Source organism: Periophthalmus magnuspinnatus, chromosome 18 (genome assembly GCF_009829125.3).
Source record: "Periophthalmus magnuspinnatus isolate fPerMag1 chromosome 18, fPerMag1.2.pri, whole genome shotgun sequence".
In the NCBI taxonomy this organism is placed as follows: domain Eukaryota; kingdom Metazoa; phylum Chordata; class Actinopteri; order Gobiiformes; family Gobiidae; genus Periophthalmus; species Periophthalmus magnuspinnatus.
Genome location: NC_047143.1, coordinates 2,876,378 through 2,895,590, shown reverse-complemented (window position 1 = coordinate 2,895,590; position 19,213 = coordinate 2,876,378). Strand labels below are relative to the sequence as shown.

The 19,213-nt window shown below is 42.0% G+C and overlaps 1 protein-coding gene across 2 annotated transcripts in view; it reads left to right on the top strand.

Moving 5' to 3' along the window:
* Positions 1-19,213, top strand: part of dysf (dysferlin, limb girdle muscular dystrophy 2B (autosomal recessive)) — a 114,992-nt gene that overhangs the window by 18,311 nt on the left and 77,468 nt on the right. Inside the window, exons 4-22 of one of the 2 annotated variants that reach the window (XM_055229183.1) lie at positions 1,741-1,846; positions 4,217-4,343; positions 5,312-5,568; positions 6,591-6,719; positions 6,841-6,903; positions 7,088-7,138; positions 7,240-7,270; positions 7,352-7,467; positions 9,345-9,471; positions 10,643-10,746; positions 11,968-12,036; positions 12,135-12,178; positions 13,987-14,069; positions 15,811-15,843; positions 16,507-16,622; positions 16,697-16,810; positions 18,053-18,230; positions 18,351-18,475; positions 18,543-18,649. In XM_055229183.1, coding sequence (XP_055085158.1) covers positions 1,741-1,846; positions 4,217-4,343; positions 5,312-5,568; positions 6,591-6,719; positions 6,841-6,903; positions 7,088-7,138; positions 7,240-7,270; positions 7,352-7,467; positions 9,345-9,471; positions 10,643-10,746; positions 11,968-12,036; positions 12,135-12,178; positions 13,987-14,069; positions 15,811-15,843; positions 16,507-16,622; positions 16,697-16,810; positions 18,053-18,230; positions 18,351-18,475; positions 18,543-18,649 — 1,980 coding nt within the window. The remainder of the gene's footprint in view (positions 1-1,740; positions 1,847-4,216; positions 4,344-5,311; positions 5,569-6,590; positions 6,720-6,840; positions 6,904-7,087; positions 7,139-7,239; positions 7,271-7,351; positions 7,468-9,344; positions 9,472-10,642; positions 10,747-11,967; positions 12,037-12,134; positions 12,179-13,986; positions 14,070-15,810; positions 15,844-16,506; positions 16,623-16,696; positions 16,811-18,052; positions 18,231-18,350; positions 18,476-18,542; positions 18,650-19,213) is intronic. The other variant, XM_055229184.1, reaches the window with a different exon arrangement.

Genomic DNA, 19,213 nt, shown 5'->3' with positions numbered 1-19,213 from the left:
ACTCACTATAATGCTAACAAGGGCTAAACGTATTTACTCAGCGCTACTTCCTGTGTTTTTGTACTTTCCTTGTCATTTTTTTTTTCTCTACATGAACTGCCACTTACTTGATGGAACATATTTACCATAAGTACTGTCCCTCCAAACCGTAGACTGTTTACATAAATGGACAGAGCTAACCTGCTAGCTAACCGGCTCCATTGACTATGGCTCTAATTCACTTTCTACTGAAAAACTGTGTCCTCTCTCTGTACCTGCTGCTGTCGGACTCGCCATTTTGGTCTTAAATGTTTGTATTAACCCCATGATCCTGGGTTCTTTTTTTTTTTTTTCAGTTTATAAATTTTTTTTAGTTATTTTGAGTTTTTGTTACATTGAGTTATTTATTTATTTGAGTTATTTTAAGTAATTTTTATTTTTTTATTTTGAGTTTTTTGAGGGTTTTTTTGTCTATTTTTTGTTTTTATTTTGAGTTTTTGTTATATTGAGTTATTTATTTATTTATTTGAGTTATTTTAAGTAAAAATTTCGTATTATTTTGATTTTTTTTTTTTTTTTATGAGTTATTTGGGGGGGGGGGGGGACTCGTCATTTTGGTCTTAAATGTTCGTATTAACCCGATGATCCTGGGTTCATTTTATTTTATTTTTTTTATTTATTTATTTTTTCTTAAGTTATTTTCAGTTTATTAATTTTTTTAGTTGTTTTGAGTTTTTGTTACATTGAGTTATTTATTTATTTATTTGAGTTATTTTAAGTAATTTTTTATTTTTATTTTGAGTTTTTTTTTATTAGTTATTTTGAGGGGGGGGTTTTTGTCTATTTTTTGTCTTTTGAAAACTGTGTCCTCTCTCTGTCTCTGCTGCTGTCGGACTCGTCGTTTTGGTCTTAAATGTTCGTATTAACCCGATGATCCTGGGTTCATTTTTTTTTTTTTTTTTCTTGAGTTATTTTCACTTTATTATTTTTTTTTTTGTTATTTTGAGTTTTTGTTACATTTAGTTATTTATTTATTTATTTATTTGAGTTATTTTAAGTATTTTTTTTATTATTATTTTGAGGTTGGTTTTTTTTTGTGAGTTATTTTGAGGGTTGTTTTTTTGTCTATTTTTTATTTTTTGTAAACTGTGTCCTCTCTCTGTCTCTGCTGCTGTTGGACTCGTCATTTTGGTCTTAAATGTATTAACCCTCTACATGATCCTGATCCCGGTAAATCAAGACATGAACCATAATAACAGACAAATCAGGCGCCTTCTTTCCCCCGACGTTGCTCCTGTTAGCGTTAGCAAACAGTTTGGATTAACAGCATTGCTAAACACCCGCTCCCTTCTAAACCAGCGGGCGTTACCTTCAACAACCTCGCTCCGGATTGGCTCTTTGGTTGCTATGATACTCGTGGTCGTAATTCCAAATATGGAACTCAGCAACAAATTCGCCGCTATAACTGCTAGCCTCGATTAGCTTCATTTGACTGGACGCCGCAGGTGACGTCACACTCACTTAGTCCACGTCTTTATACAGTCTGTGGTCCAAACCCAAGTCAGAATTTAAATATCTCGTTGGATATGTTTGGATATTTCCTTCAAAAACGCTGAATCTCCCGTAGATTTACACAGACCACGCCCCTCCACCTGATCAAACTGTAACGTTTCACAAATACTTTCTAAAATATCTGGTTCAAACCCTCTTAATAATGAGTAAATCAATAGAAAATCAAATGTTTGCGTTGTGTTTGTGCAGGTTTTTGGGCGAGACCAGACTGTCCCTCCGAGATGTACTCAACTCTCCGTCTTTAACCGCGACTTTTACCATCTCCCTGCTGGACACCAAGAGGAACAACACCGGAGTGAGTCACACAAAATCGACTTATAACGCCGTTTCCTCCTCAAAAACAGACCTGGAGTCGTGTTTTGTTTCATTCGCACATGTCTGAGCAACACTTTATCGTCCTCAAAATGCTCCGTTCCACTTTGTGATGTCATCAAGTGGCACTTTTCACGCTAACAGCTCCTTTTACCTTTAATTCAGTTGTAGATTGACAACTCCAGAAGCTAAAATGATCCAAATGATTCTAGAAATGAAGGTGTGCGGAGTTTACGAACACAGCGGAGCACTTCCTGTATCACCACTTGATGACATCACGAGGTGGAACAGAGCGTTTTCAGTTTAAAAGAAGAACTCGGCGTAAATATGCAGCTTTGTTTGTGCGAATGAAACAAAACACAACTCCAGGTCTGTTTGTGATGAGAACATTAGACCACAAATCAGAAATAGCGACGCATTAGCCCTTTAACAATACTCGTGTTAGCGCCCCCTGTCTGTATTAAATATTATTGCACGTACGAAGTTGTGCTGTCAATACTTTTACATTGAGTTGCTTTATATTATAGTGTATTTTTCTAACACTACGCAATACTGCAGTGTAATCCTTAGATCACACGTGTCAAACTGAAGGCCCCCGGGCTAAATGCGGCCCGCCACGTCTTTTTATATGGCCCGCAACAAGATAAATTAAAAGGTTTGACTGTCTTAAAATGTCGGTTTATGAGGAAATACAGTTACACAGCCATATTTTTATATTTATGGAAATATATATGCAGTATTTGTAACTCAAATATGAAATAAATACAAAAACAGTTAATGAACGAGTTAAAAAAAGTAGTAATATTTATTTTACATGTGGCCCTTTTAGAGTGACCATTTTGCTGATGTGGCCCTCGGTGAAAATGTGTTTGACAAACCTGCCTTAGATGTCGGAAAGTTACTCCAAATTAGTACTCTGAGCGTTTATTTTCATGTCTGCAGTTACTTCCCATACGTCTATAAGTTATAACCGCTTCCTTTTTTCAGTCTCAAAATATCACAAAAGCGCCACGCCCCGTCTGCCGGCTCCTCCGCTCACCTCAAACACAACGTATGTGTTGTCTCCTATAAGTGTTTTCAACTAAATTTGATGTACTTACAAAATATTAGTACTCAAGTAGAAATAGTGACGCAAAAAAATTAAAAAAAAGTTGTGTTTAGGTCGTCGTGTTGCCTTTTATCGTTCAGAAAATGCAATGTTTACTTTCTTTTTTGACGCTCTCAGTCTCCCCTGCCGTTGCTCTCCACACTGAGTCACCCCCCCTTCAGAGCGCTAACGCAACACAATTAGCGTGCAAAGCTAGTGTACATCACACCAGGTTTGCGAAGTCGTAGTGCGCAGTTTTGTATCTTTTTTTTGTATATTTATGGAGAGTTGTCGCGTGGGAGCGTGCGTGATGTCAACTTGTGGGCGGAGCCTTGTACAGAATCTTACAGCTAATCTTACAGTGTTAGCCATAGGTTCCCGCCCCCCCCGGCTGTAAACAATAGGTGTGTTAGTTTCAGTTTCGTTAGCGCCTCCTTCAGACAGATATGAGGCAGTGTCCAGCAGAAATCTGGCCACAACTGAAGAAGAAGAACTTGGACGGAGCAGCGCAAACGTCTTCAGTTGACAGATTTTATGTTTTTTCTTCACTCTCAGTGGGAAGAGGAACCACAACTTTTACTCGAGTAAGAGTACTGTTACACTGTAAAATATAATACTCAAGTAAAAGTATATTTAGTACGACTGGATTTCAAAATTACACAAATTAAAGTTGGATTTGAGCTAAAAGTGTGTGACCCCGGTGTCGTTTGAGCAGCTCCTGAGCTCAGAATAAGTCAGAATAACGGTTTTATTGTCCGAGAATCAGGAAGTGCGGTTTACCGACGCGACGGTGGCTCAGTCGGTAGAGCGTTTGTCCACTGATCTGAAGGTCGGCCGTTCAAAAAAACCAGCTCTCGACACGAACGTCGTTTATTGAGCGGTCAGATCTACAGACTCCCAGGTTAGCGGTGCGATTCCAGGTCCCACAGGTGAATACTGTTGTTGTTGTTGTGTCCTTGGGCAAGACACTCTCTTCTGCCCATCTCTTCCCCAGTGTCTGTGTGCGAATGTGTGAGCGTTTCCTTGATTTAAAGCGTTTTGAGCGACTTGAAAATGGAAAAAACGCTGTGTAAAAATGTGTTAGCGTTAGCGTGTGGTCTCTGCGCGTTGTAAAAAAAGCCCTTATAAACTCATCGCTGTGAATAATTAAGATGTTCTGAATCCATAAACTAACTTTGGACCACTGTAAACCGTTAAAAACAAACTCGTTCTGTTGTTTTTTATGTTTTTAAGAAAAGTTTTGATGCATATTTCTTCTTCTTTCAGGCCACTCTGACCCTCCAGGTGTCGTACCTCCCTCCCCCGGGAGTCGCCCCCATCTACCACCCCCCTCCTCCCCCCGAGCCCATCCACCACAGCAGCACCCCCAACGTGGAGCTGGACACCGTCACCAGTAAGACATTTGCATAGCTCTGTTCCACCTGGTGATGTCATCAAGTGGTAGTTTTCAAGTGAACGGCTCCTTTTTACCTTTAGTTCAGTCGAGATAAGTGGCAATTCCAGGAGCTGAAATGATCCAAATGATTCTAGAAATGAAGGTGTGTGGAGTTTAAAAACACAGCGGAGCACTTCCTGTATCGCCACTTGATGACATCACAAGGTGGAACAGAGTGTTTTCAGTTTGAGAGAAGAACTCAGGCTAAATGTGCAGGTTTGTTTGTGCGTTAAACGTGTGTGAATGAAACCAAAAAAAAAAAAAAAAACCACAACTCCAGGTCTGTTATTATAAAAACAGCACGATATCTGTCCTTTAATCGTTTATTTTCAAGACGCCATTTTGTCCATTCACCCCCGTTTTCACCTTCGCTGTGACGTACGCACTTCGTTCTCCAGTTTTATCTTCTTAATCAGTGATATTTATAGGATTCGGCAGCGTTGTGTAGCCATTTTGGTACGAATTATTAAAAAATCTGCTGCTCGCTAGTGTGATGTGTGATCCATAGGGGGCGCCAACAGCTACGCAGCGCTTTGTTTTGGTTTTCTAACGCGGAAGTCAGCGGATTTGTTTCTTTTATTAAGTCGTTTTAGATGAATATTGTGATTTAAAATGAGTAAATTATAACAAAATGATCCACGAGTGTCGTAGATTATAACTATAGAGCGACACAAGCACAACATTTAGGCAAAACTCATTTATTTGTTGTGTTTTTTTGGTCAGTTTGTACGTTCATCTTCTGCTTTTACCTGGAAACTACAACACTGCCCTGCTCCTAAAGATGTTTTATCATTAATTTTAATTGTAAATGTTGGATCCGGAGATTTATTTTCAACCTCGCACAAGATTTTGAAGTAAAATTCTGAAGGATTAATGTCAAATTCCAAGCCGGATTCATTCGTTTTTCGTTTTTTTCTTATTCACAGTGATCTCCTTGGACACTCTGGGAGAAGAGGACACGGAGAGCCTGCTGATGGTGGAGGTGCCCGACGACCCCGGGGCGGACGACGGGCGCTCCCTGGTCATGGTGGGACCCCAGGGGCAGACGGAGCAGGACACGCCCCCCGCGCACACGCCCAAACGCTCCCCTCCGTCCTACAGGGGGCAGGAGAGGCTACGGAGGAAGAAGAAAGGAGCCAGCGGGCAGCCCAGACCACTGCCCAACAAACCGCAGGACCTGCAGGTACTTCGTTGTACTGTGTGGGATGTATTTTTTCAGAAAAGTACTGCGATAAATGGTAAAAATGAGTACTTTAACCAGTTATATTGGTGTTTGAATTGTATTATTTACTGTTCCTGGTCCTTTTTTGACAACTTTAGTCCAAACTAGGTCATTTTGCAGCTTTCTGGTCCAAGTTTGTGATGTTTTCAGTGGTTTCTGCAATTTCAAGTAGTTGGTGACATCACACATGACTGTCCCGATCACATCTAGGTGTCTCTGATCGCAAACACCTGGCTGCAGGGGGCGGAGTTTGAAGCGTGGATACCTGTTAGACCAATCGCACTGTTCCTTACACCTCCAGACTCCGCCCCGCCTCCTCGTTCCTCACTCTCCCCTTTTAATCCTCCAGACCCCGCCCACTTTAGCAGCTCTATTTGAAATGCGATTGTGGGCGGAGTTTAGGCGTTGACTCCCACTTTAGCACATTTAAAACCTCACTGCGTAACTTTTTTTTTTTTTTTTTTTACCACAAACTAGATTAAAATAAAAGCATATCTGATTGTTTTGAATGTCTTAAATGCTCTGTAAAGCGTTCTACTGTGAGTGGGCTCGCATCTCCACAGACCTGACTCTTATTCGGTCTGGGGGAGGGGCTTCACCTGCTTGTTTCTGTGGAAATGTTGTTCCTTTGGCTAAAATCAGTGTGACATAACATGGAGAATCTTTACTTTTGTTTAACTTGTAACTTGCTGGGGATGTGCCTCGGGAAAGTTACGCAATGATGCTTTAAAACATGAGCTGCAGTAAATAGTAATAAGACAATAGTAATAACAACAATGTACGTGTGTGTTCTTTGTCATAAGTTGTAGATATGTTGGTTAATCAGTCCACAGCAGATCAAATGTCAAAGGTCATTGGAGCACTTCCTGTATTACCACTTGATGACATCACAAGGTGGAACAGACTGTTTTAAACGGTGTTGGTTTAGGCCCTGGCTCTAATTCTGGTCTCGATCCCGGTCTCGATCCCGGTCTCGTTTTCAGGTGCGCGTGCGCATCATCGAGGCGCGACAGTTGCCGGGCATCAACATCAAACCCGTCGTCAAGGTAACGGTTGCCGGGCAAACCAAGAGGACGCGGATCCGCAAGGGCAACAATCCCGAATTTGATGAGGTAAAGTTTGAATTTATGAAAAAAAAAAAAAAAGACAAAAATACGACATTGTGCGACAAAAGTTTGAGAATTAAATACAAAAAGATAAAAATAGTAAAAATAGTTCTTGTTTCATTTTCAGACATTTTTCCTAAACTTTTTTGAAACTCCTTCAGATCTGTTTGACGAACCTATTTTCATCACAGTAAGTAAAAAAAAAACACAAAAAACAACAGATTTACACAATAGTTTTTATTTATTACATATATTTGAAACACTTTATATTACAATATGTTCTATTAAAGAGTTTTTTTAATTCTATGGAGTAATAAAGATTTTAATAATAATATTTTTGGATTAATTTCTAAAACAAACTCGTCGATTTTTAGGTTTGTGATTCTCGATCTTTGAGAACTGACGCAGTGATCGGTGAATTTAAGGTAAACTTGACTTTATATCTGTATTTTTTGTGCATTTAATGATTTATTTTGTGATACATTTGATCATGTGATTGTTTTTGTTTGTGTTTGTTTTTGTGCAGCTCGACGTTGGGACAGTTTATAATGAACACAGTGAGTGAAGTCGACAAAATGCTGCACTTTGGTTCCACCATTTTGGATCTTGTGTTTCACTCTGCTCCCTGTGGTTTGTAGGACACTGTTTCCTGAGAAAATGGCTGCTCCTCTGTGACCCCGACGACCTCTCGGCCGGGGTCAAAGGTTACCTGAAGGTCAGCCTCTTGGTGCTGGCGGCGGGAGACGAGCCTCCGGTGAGTTTAAGGTCACGGATTTATTCAGGAAAGAGAGAAAGAGTGAGAGGGAGGAGAGAGAGAGGGAGAAGAAGAGAGGAGAGAGAAGAGACAGAGGGAAAGGAGAGAGAGGGAGGAGAGGAGAGGAGAGGAGAGAGAAGAGACAGAGGGAAAGGAGAGAGAGTGAGAGGGAAAAGAGAGAGAGGGAGGAGAGGAGAGAGAAGAGACAGAGGGAAAACAGGGAAGAAGCGAGGGAAGAGAGAAGAGACAGAGAGTGAGAGGGAAAAGAGAGAGAGGTAGAAGAGGAGAGGAGAGAGAAGAGACAGAGGGAAAGGAGAGAGATGGAGGAGAGGAGAGACAAGAGACAGAGGGAAAGGAGAGAAAGGGAGGAGAGGAGAGGAGAGGAGAGAGAAGAGACAGAGGGAAAGGAGAGAGAGGGAGGAGAGAGAAGAGACAGACAGTGAGAGGGAAAAAAGAGAGGGAGAAGAGGAGAGAAGAGAAAGAAGAGACAGAGAGTGAGATGGAAAGGAGGGAGGGAGAAGAGGAGAAAGAAGAGAGAAGAGGCAGAGAGTGAGACAGCATCAATGTCAACACTATGAATGAACAGACATGAAAAATGACATGAAAAGTGCTAAAGTGTAGATCTGAAAAGAGAGAGAGAGGGGAGAGGAGAGGAGAGAGAGGAGACAGAGAGGCAGGAGAGAGAGAGAGGAAGAGAGGAAAGGAGAGTGGAAAGAGATGGAGAGGAGAGAAAGGAGAAAGAAGCGAGAGGAGAAAGAGGGAAAGAAAAAAGCAGAGAGAGGGAGGAAGAGATGAGGGAAGAGAGAGAGAAAGGAAGAGAGGAAAGGAGAGAAAGGAGAAAGAAGAGAGAGGAGGGAGGAGAGAGAGAGGAGAGAGAAAGAGAGGTGAGGAGAGAGGGAAGAGAGGAAAGAGGAGAGAAGGAGAGGAGAGAGAAAGGGAGAGAGGGAGAGGAGAGTGAGCTAGAGAGGAGAGAGAGGAGAAAAGGAGGAGAGAGATGAGAGAGAGGTAGAGGAGAGAGGACAGGAGAGAGGGAAAAGAGAGAGAGAGAGAGGAGGTCTGCATCACTGTCACAAAGCAAAGGGAGGACACTCTGAGGTTTTCAATCTAAAATATAAAAAAAGACGTTGTTCTTTTCAGTTTGTGGTCTGGACTTGTTCTGTGTTTTAATCAGACGGTTCCGTCACAAACGTCGCTTTGCTGATGTCACTGTTTGTCATATTTTTTTGTTTTATTTTGTTCATAAAAATTAAAGTCAGTAAAAAAGTTTAACGACAAAAAAGCGACTCCAGGACGAGATAAATGACATTTGTATCGCACTGATCTGGACACGATTTCAGCGTAAAAACTCGCACGTGTTTAGTTTAGTTTGCTCCGTGTGTGTGTTTTTTTTACTCTGTGTGTGTTTTTTTTACTCTGTGTGTGTTTTTTTTACTCTGTGTGTGTTTTTTTTACTCTGTGTGTGTTTTTTTTACTCTGTGTGTTTTTTTTACTCTGTGTGTGTTTTTTTTACTCTGTGTGTTTTTTTACTCTGTGTGTTTTTTTTACTCTGTGTGTGTGTTTTTTTTACTCTGTGTGTGTGTTTTTTACTCTGTGTGTGTGTTTTTTTTACTCCGTGTGTGTGTTTTTTTTACTCCGTGTGTGTGTTTTTTTACTCTGTGTGTGTGTTTTTACTCTGTGTGTGTGTTTTTTTTACTCCGTGTGTGTGTTTTTTTTACTCCGTGTGTGTGTTTTTTTACTCTGTGTGTGTGTTTTTTTTTACTCTGTGTGTGTGTTTTTTACTCTGTGTGTGTGTTTTTTTACTCTGTGTGTGTGTTTTTTTACTCTGTGTGTGTTTTTTTACTCTGTGTGTGTTTTTTTTACTCCGTGTGTGTTTCCAGGCGGATAAACGTGAGTGTGTGGAGGAGAGGGAGGACATCGAGGGGAACCTGCTGCGTCCGGCCGGTCTGTCCCTGAGAGGAGCCACTTTCACCGTCAGAGTTTACAGAGCGGAGGACCTGCCCCAGAGTAAAACCACACCACTGTTATTACAAAAGAGCTAATGTGCTAATGCTAACGCCGCCGCCGCCGTGTTAGCTCTCGAGAGGAGAGAGAGAGAGAGAGGAGAGAGAGGAGAGAGGGAGAAGAGAGAGAGAGGAGAGAGAAAGGAGAGAGAGGGGAGGAGAAAGGGAGGAGAGAGGAGAAAAGAATTAGACAGAACAGGGAGAAAATAGAGAAAGGAGAGAGTGGAGAGGAGAGGACAGAGGAGAGAGAGGGAGAGGAGAGAGAAAGGAGAGAGAGGAGAGAGAGAGGAGAGACGGAGGACAGAGGAGAGAGAGGGAGAAGAGAGAGAGGAGAGAGGGAGAAGAGAGAGAGGTGAGAGAGGATAGAAAAAGGAGAGAGAGGAGAGAGAGGACAGAGGAGAGAGAGGGAGAGGAGAGAGAAAGGAGAGAGGGAGAGGAGAGAGAAAGGAGAGAGAGGGAGAGGAGAGAGAGGAGAGAGGGAGGACAGAGGAGAGAGAGGGAGAGGAGAGAGAAAGGAGAGAGGGAGAGGAGAGAAAGGAGAGAGAGAGGGAGAGGAGAGAGAGGAGAAAGGAGGGAGAGAGAGGACAGTGAGGAAGAGGAGAGAAGGAGAGGAGAGAAGGAAAGGAGAGAGAGAGGACAGAGGGAGAGAGAAGTGACAGAGGGAGAAGGGGGGCGAGAGAGGAGAGAGGAGGGGGGAGAGAGGGAGAGAGGAGGGAGGGATGGAGAGAGGGGGTAGAGGGATAGAAGACATGGAGAAGAGGGAATGAGAGAAGAGAGAGAGGGTGAGTCAGGGGTTGTTGAGCTTAATTCTTTTTTTTTTCATGTTTTTATTTATTTTTATATCCGTCCTTTGTTGGACACGTGGTATTTCTTGACCCTGAAGTGAAACCCACAGATGACGCTGCTGTTGTGTCCTTGGGCAAGACACTTAACCGTCGCAAACCCTTGTCCCTTTTTTCACTGAGTTTCTTGGTGAAGTTTCCTAAAATACTTTTGGCCTCATCAGGGTCAAGAAATACCACAAGTACAACTCAGTGATTAAAGTAAAGTGTCTATTTTTAAAGTTTTGAGCTTATTTTTTACTTGACACAAACGTCCACAGTGCGTCCGACCTCGTGACCGGAGCCACGTTTACAGTAAAACACAATGATTTTAAATGTTCTTGCTCCCCCTAGTGGACGACGCCATCATGGACGGGATGAAGCAGTTCTTCGGTTTCGACAGTAACAGGAAAAACCTGGTGGATCCGATGTTGGAGATTCACTTCGCCGGAAAGACTGTAAGAAAACGGCTTCAGATGTACTTTGCTTCCTTGCATCCTTGCGTCCTTGCGTCCTTGCGTCCTTGCTTCCTTGCATCCTTGCTTCCTTGCGTCCTTGCGTCCTAGCGTCCTTGCGTCCTTTCTTCCTTGCCTTGCCGACCTTTTACAGCCGATCATTCTCGTTCCTAAAGACGAAAGTGTCACATGTCTCAGCGACTAAAGGCCTGTGGTTCTTCCTTCTTTGTGTCCTTGAGTCCTTGAGTCCTTGAGTCCTTGTGTCCTTGAGTCCTTGAGTCCTTGAGTCCTTGTGTCCTTGCTTCCTTCCTTACGTTAAGTGGGTTAAGTGCTCCTTAAGGAGAGAGAGGGAGGGGTGAGAGAGGAGAGAAAGAGGTGAGAGAAGAAGAGAGTGAGGAGAAAGAGAGAGCGAAGAAAGAGGAGAGAGGGAGAGGAGAGAGAGAGAGAAAGAGGTGAGAGAAGGAGATGAGAGAGAGGGAGAGGAGAGAAGAGGGAGGAGAGAGGAGAAAGGGATCAGAGAGCGGAGAGAGAGGAGAGAAGGAGAGGGAGAGAGGAAGAAAGAGAGGGAAAGGAGAGAGATGGGGGAGAGAAGAGAGAGGGAAAGGAGAGTGGAGAGAAGGAGAGGAGAGAGAAGAAAGGGGAGAGAGAAGGAAAGGGAGAGAGGAGAGGGAGAGGAGAGAGGACAGAGGAGAGAGAGGAAATAGGGGGAGAGGAAAGAGAGGAAGACAGGAGAGAGAAAGAGAGGGGTGAGAGAGGGAAAGGAGAGCAGAGAGAGGGAGAGAGAGGAAAGAGGAGAGAGAAGAGAGCGAGTGAAGGACAGGAGAGAGGGGGAGCTTGCATCCTTGCTTCTCTGAATCCTTGATTCCTTGTGTCCTTAATTCCTTGTGTCCTTCCTTCCTTCCTCGCGTTAAGTGGGTTAAAGGTGAAGTGCTGTACGTTGCATTTCTTGAGAAGTTGTCGTTCCAAACTAAAAACAGCAAAAATATGACGTGACATAAATCATTTTGGACGAGGCCAAAATCCTGAAGTGAATCACATCATTTATTTATTATGAATTTCACTAAAATCTCGTCTCGTCTCGTCTCTCGTGGACCTGATCTCGACTCATAAAAAGGTCAAATGAGAAGAAAATATATCCAAATCGTGACATAATGATTATTTCACTACAGACACGATGGGTCCACTTTAATGTTCGGATTGAAATGAGGGTTTTTCTTTTTTCAGGTTTGCACTAAAATCCTGGAGAAAAACGCCAACCCTCAGTGGAACCAGAGCCTCACCGTGCCCATCAGGGTAACGCCACCGCACGCTTTAAAAAAAACATCATATTTACTCACGTTTTTTTTCTTCTAAACTGTTTTTCTCACTGTGATAATGTTTGTTTTCTCCAGTTTCCCTCCATGTGTGAGAAAATGAGGATCCGGATTCTGGACTGGTGATTTCACTTGTTGTTTTTTTGTTTTATTGTTACTTTACCGTCTATGGTGGGATGTTCAGTCGTTACCATGGCGACGCAACGCACACATTAGCAAACGCCGGCGGAAAAGTTTCATTATTGTCTGAAAACTCAAGGAAAAAAAAAATACAAAATGGGTTTAAAGAACACGTTTTCAGGAGCGGGGGGTCAATCTGAGCGTTTGTGGTTCGGTTTAAGGGTTTGATTTTCAACAAAAAGCGACGGGAAATCTGTTGGCTAACGCTAGCTAGCTTGTGACTGTGGTTTTCTGTGAGAGAGACTTGTTTAACAGCACAAATCGACTCACCTGTTTTGTATATTACTGTGTTAAAACCGTAGACTGTATAAATAAGTCACATATACAGTCTCAGATTAAAGTCTAGCACAGATCCAGACAGAGCAGTGCCTCAGTTTAGCTTCACACATCAGCTGCAAAGAATCATCATCCTAATTATTCATTTAGCTCATCTGTGTTGTGCAGCTTAGACACACAAATGCTAATGAACAGTGCGCTAAATCACTTTTTCTCGTGTCCTTGATGTTATTGCTTTGTCTGAAATATTCCGTAGTATGGCATTAAACTTATATACCAGGTCAGGTACGGTAAAAATGCACGTTTTCAAAGTACAGTGGATTACATCAGTGTTTGTGCATTTGAGTAAATATAAGATGTGTTTAATGCCGTACTGTGGGACATTCCAGGCGAAGCAATAGCGTCTCTATGGAAACAAGCAGGTAGTGGACCCCCAGTAGAAACGTGACAGTGCGTCTTAAAAATAAAGCATGAGTATTTGTATGTGTTGAAACAAGGTCACAGATAATAAACTGCATAATAATAATAATAATAATAATAATAATAATAATAATAATAATAATAATAATAATAATAATAATAATAATAATAATAATAAATGAAATAATAACAAGACCCAGGACACGCTGGAGGGACTATGTCTCTCGGCTGGCCTGGGAACGCCTTGGGGTCCCACCGGAGGAGCTGGAGGACGTGTCTGGGGTGAGGGAAGTCTTGGAGTCCCTGCTTAGACTGCTGCCCCCGCGACCCGGCCCCGGATAAGCGGAAGAAAATGGATGGATGGATGGATAACAATAATAAAATAATGATGATAATAATAATAATAATAACAATAATAATAATGATAATAATAATAATATAATAACAACAATAAATAAAATAATAACAATAATAATAATGATGATAATAATAATAAAATAATAATAATAATGATGATGATAATAATAAAATAATAATAATAATATAATAACAACAATAAATAAAATAATAACAATAATAATAATGATAATAATAATAATATAATAACAACAATAAATAAAATAATAACAATAATAATAATGATAATAATAATAAAATAATAATAATATAATAACAACAATAAATAAAATAATAGTAATAATAATAATAATAATATAAAATAAAAATAAATAATAATAATAATAATAATATAATAATAACAACAATAAATAAAATAATAACAATAATAATAATGATAATAATAATAATGATAATAAAAATAAAATAATAACATAATAATAATAATAATAATAATAGTAATAATAATAATAATATAAAATAAAAATAAATAATAATAATAATAATAATAATAATAATAATAATAATAATAATAATAATAATAATAGTAATAATAATAAAATTAAATAAAAATAAAAATAATAATAACAACAATAATTCTTTTGCTATTAAAAATAAAGTTATTTATTATAAAGTGTCCACATGTCTCTCCCCACAGGGACAGGGCCAGTCACAACGACGTGATTGGGACGTCCCAGCTCTGCATGTCCAAGATCTCTGCTCCGGGAGGACAGATCGACGGTAAAATCACAGAAAGAACTGCACGACCTCGGGGTTTTTACATAAAATCATTTGCCAAAAAAAATGCATGTTTTACTCACTTTTTTTTTTTACTCACTTCATTTGGATCAGCTGTGAACTCAACCCCCATTTTTAAAACATAAATGACAAATCTGAAAAAACAAAAACAAACCCACTGCAACAACATTTTCACTGATTCATTTGACTTTTGGATGCGTTTGGTGAATGGTTTTCTGTCCCGTGCATAGACTGTGCATAGCTAACCTGCTAGCCACTGCTTTACAAATGGAAAGTGATCATGGACGCACTTCCGGCTCCATCGACTCTGGCTCCAATTCACTTTCTATTGAAAAGTCGTCGCTCCTCTCTCTGTACCTGCTGCTGTCAAACTCGTCATTTTGGTCTTAAATGTTCGTATTAACCCTCTACATGATCCTGGGGTTTTTATTTCACAACTTTGTACGTACGTAATCGCCGGCTCACTGCTAAACCAGCGGTACAGCAACGGGAAGGTAACATGCATGTAGACCAGAGTGTGCGGTCCGTGGTTTGTCCATGCATGAGCCAAACGAACCGAAAGTGTGGAAATCTGCTGTTTTTCTTCATTCTTACTCCAAAAATATTATTAAAAAAATGTTCTGATCGTCCAATGAAAACAAAAAAAAAACAAAATGCATGTCAATCCATCAGTTATGAACAGATTAATATATATTTATATATTTATATCATATTTTAAAATAATTTTCTGAGTCGTTTGTAGCTGTGAGAGGATCAGACAGGGTCACTCCAAAGATAAACGTTTATGCGATATTCTAATTTAAGAAAACCATAATAAAACATGAACAAAGACTTAATTCATAATGAACAAATAGTTTATTAAAGAGGAAGTATTTACTTCTATGGGGTATTAAAGAGGAGGTATTTACTTCTATGGGGTATTAAAGAAGAGGTATTTACTTCTGTGGGGTATTAAAGAGGAGGTATTTACTTCTACGGGGTATTAAAGAGGAGGTATTTACTTCTATGGAGTATTAAAGAGGAGGTATTTACTTCTATGGGGTATTAAAGAGGAGGTATTTACTTCTGTGGGGTATTAAAGAGGAGGTATTTACTTCTACGGGGTATTAAAGAGGAGGTATTTACTTCTATGGGGTATTAAAGAGGAGGTATTTACTTCTGTGGGGTATTAAAGAGGAGGTATTTACTTCTGTGGGGTATTAAAGAGGAGGTATTTACTTCTACGGGGTATTAAAGAGGAGGTATTTACTTCTATGGGGTATTAAAGAGGAGGTATTTACATCTACGGGGTATTAAAGAGGAGGTATGGTCCAAAGTTATTCCTCACTTACCTTATTCATTCTGAACATCTTAATTACTCACCATGATGAGTTTAAAAGGGCTTTTCAGAGACCAGACCGGAGTTTCATCATCACGGTAAAGTTAACAACAACAAAATGGCGCCCCCTATCTGTCAGCTTTAGACACAGGGCTCAACGGAAACTAGAAACAATCCTGGAAACTTCAAATAATAAAATAAAATAAAACTGCGACAGGGACTAAACATATGGTAAGTATTGATAAAATGCGCTCACTGCATGTTTTGATACGTTTGTGCCGACTTTTAGCCGCTGTAGTTTTAAACGTTTGCTGTGTTGACGCTTGTGTCGTGTGGCGTTCAAAGACTTGTGTAATCCTCTGTGAAAACCTGTACTGTATTTGTGCTTCCTCTCGACGCGCTCAGATGACGTCACTCCACGGGCCGTCCACTCTGGCAGTATGTCCATCACCTTTTCTTTCGTAGAAGCTTCTATTTTTTGGTCAAATGTGTTTTTAGCATAGACTGTATATAAAAATGGACGTAGCTAACGCGCTAGCCGCCGCGTTACAAATAAAACGTTCGGATTAACCCGCTCTACGTGATCCTGGTGTTTTTATTTCAGTATTACGTCCGTAAATCAGACAAATCAGGCGCCTTCTTTCTCCGAGGTCGCTCCTGTTAGCGTTAGCGACCGGTTTGATTGACAGCGTTGCTAAGCGCCCGCTCACAGCCAAACCAGCGATGCGGGCAGGAAGGGGCGTCAGCTTCACCAGCCTCGCTCTGGATTGGCTCTGTGGTTGCTATGATACTCGCGGTCAGAATCCCAAATATGAAACTTGGCTCCAAATTAGCCGCTATAACTGCTAGCCTCGATTAGCTTCATTTCACTGACGCTGTGACACTCTAGTCCACTTCTTTATACAGTCTATGGTTTTTAGTCAAATAATACAAGTTTAATGAGTATTATTTATATTTTTTTATTTATGAAAACTGCTCAAATCAAGATTGGTGTTTTGAAATATATTTGTAGAATTTTAATTATTATTTTTTCACTGTATAATATACGAAATACAAAATTATTTACTTGTTTTTTATTGTTATATTTTCCCATATTTCCAGTCGACGACGGCCTCGGCTTCTTGCCCACGTTCGGCCCGTGTTTTGTAAATCTTTACGGCAGCCCGCGAGAGTTCAGCAGTTTCACCGACCCTCACGAAGCGCTCAACCTCGGAAAAGTAAACCGATTTTCTACGATGGTTCTTCCGTACGATTTCATTGTTTCTGAACTAAAATTGCGTTGGTTTTAAAGGGAGAGGGAGTGGCGTACCGCGGCCGCGTGCTGCTCGAACTCGGCACGAAACTGGTGGATAAACCTGAGCAGAAAACTGAGGACATCACATCAGACGAACTGCTCGTGGTGGAGGTGAGACAACAGCTAATGCTACGTCCGCTATAACCACAACAGTTACCATGACGACTGCGGTACGACTGTAAGGACTTATTTTTTGTTTCTACAGCACATTTAAAATAACTTCACATCAAAATCAACAAAAAACAAGTATACAGATCACACATTTAAAGAGGACCCACAGAGTGCAGACAGAGGACCCACAGAGCGCAGACAGAGGACCCACAGAGCGCAGACAGAGGACCCACAGAGCGCAGACAGAGGACCCACAGAGCGCAGGCAGAGGACCCACAGAGCGCAGACAGAGGACCCACAGAGCGCAGGCAGAGGACCCACAGAGCGCAGACAGAGGACCCACAGAGCACAGACAGAGGACCCATAGAGGACCCACAGAGTGCAGACAGAGGACCCATAGAGGACAGACAGAGGACCCACAGAGCGCAGACAGAGGACCCACAGAGGGCAGACAGAGGACCCACAGAGCGCAGACAGAGGACCCATAGAGGACCCACAGAGGGCAGACAGAGGACCCAAAGAGCGCAGACAGAGGACCCATAGAGGACCCACAGAGTGCAGACAGAGGACCCACAGAGCGCAGACAGAAGACCCACAGAGCGCAGACAGAGGACCCACAGAGCGCAGACAGAGGACCCACAGAGGGCAGACAGAGGACCCATAGAGCGCAGACAGAGGACCCACAGAGCGCAGACAGAGGACCCACAGAGCGCAGACAGAGGACCCACAGAGCGCAGACAGAGGACCCACAGAGGGCAGACAGAGGACCCATAGAGCGCAGACAGAGGACCCACAGAGCGCAGACAGAGGACCCATAGAGGACCCACAGAGTGTAGACAGAGGACCCACAGAGCGCAGACAGAGGACCCATAGAATGCAGGCAGAGGACCCACAGAGCGCAGACAGAGGACCCATAAAGTGCAGACATTTAAACACAATCCATAACATTTTGAATTGACCCGATATGAAACAGGAGCCAGTGCAGGTCACACACACAGGCCTGATGTGTCTCATGTCTTAGTTTTTGTCTCAGTGTCCTGGACATTCTGTGCATGGAGCTGTGGTCCAGCCCCACAGACATAGGATTACTACTACTACTACTATTACTACTATTACTACTACTACTGCTAACACTGCTCCAAGCTCCAAACTTTTGTTAGAGCTCAAAAAAATTTCCGAAATGTAACTATGGTTCTATGACTGCCAGAACTGTCCTGTGGTTTGTCCTGTTTCATTCTGCAGAAGTTCCTCCGCAAGCGCAAGTTTTCGCTCTTCGTGGCGTTCTACTCGGCCACGCTCCTTCAGGACGTGGACGACGCCGTGCAGTTCGAGGTCAGCATCGGTAACTACGGCAACAAGTTCGACACCAGCTGCCTCCCGCTGGCCTCCACCACGCAGTACAGCCGCGCGGTGTTCGACGGTACGCGCCGCTCCGCCACCTGTAGTTTTGGATTTTGATTTAACGCCGTTAGCTTAGAGCTGTCTGTAGCGGACCTTTTATCGAACGATCTGAGCGTTGTCCGTCGTCGTGACTCCGCAGGTTGTCAGTACTACTACCTGCCCTGGGGGAACGTGAAGCCGGTGGTGGTGCTGTCGTCGGAGTGGGAGGACATCAGCCCCAGGATCCACGCGCTGAACCTGCTTCTGTCTGCAGCCGATAACTTGGTGAGGACTTTTACACGGTTTATGTAAGATCACGTACGGTTCATAAACCCTGTGCCGTCTGTTCCAGGAGAGTAACCTGAGAGCCGTGAAGATGGAGGAGCAGTCGGGTCTAGACCTGGACCAGCTGGAGCTCAGTGTGGTGCAGCTACTGGACCAGGTCATAGTGGACTGCAGGTCTGTGTCAAAACGTACAAATATTTAGACCTTCATCTGCGTATGGACCCTATCCGGCCCCGCCCACTTTTTTTCCCATAAATGCGACTAAACTGCGCGCTCTTTGTGAATATCTGTGCGATCCCTCAGTCGTAAAAGAACATCTCAAAGACGCTAACCGCTCCTTTGACGATGGTGAAGTTCAGATCTTAACCGGAGAAAAGAAATGGTTTGAGAGAGGAGTTAAAGAAGCTGTTTTTGTCAGGAAAAATAATCCATTTTTGAACAGGAATGGAGGCCTCAGACATCATCGATCTCCTGTTTAAAACTCCTTCCTCAGACCTAAATGAAAACAAGGAAAACGGTAGTGCTAGCCAGTATGCTAATAGCCAGTATGCTAACAGGTTTGGGAGCAGCCTGAATGATGGTACGAAATATGACACGGGCACAGTTCTTAATGTAGCTCAATAGACCGAGCCAAAAACAAACTGTAAACAAACAGGTGTGTTAGCTTCAGTGTCGTTAGCTTCAGTGTCGTTAGCGTCTCCTTCAGACACATATAAGGCAGTGTCCAGCAGGAATCTG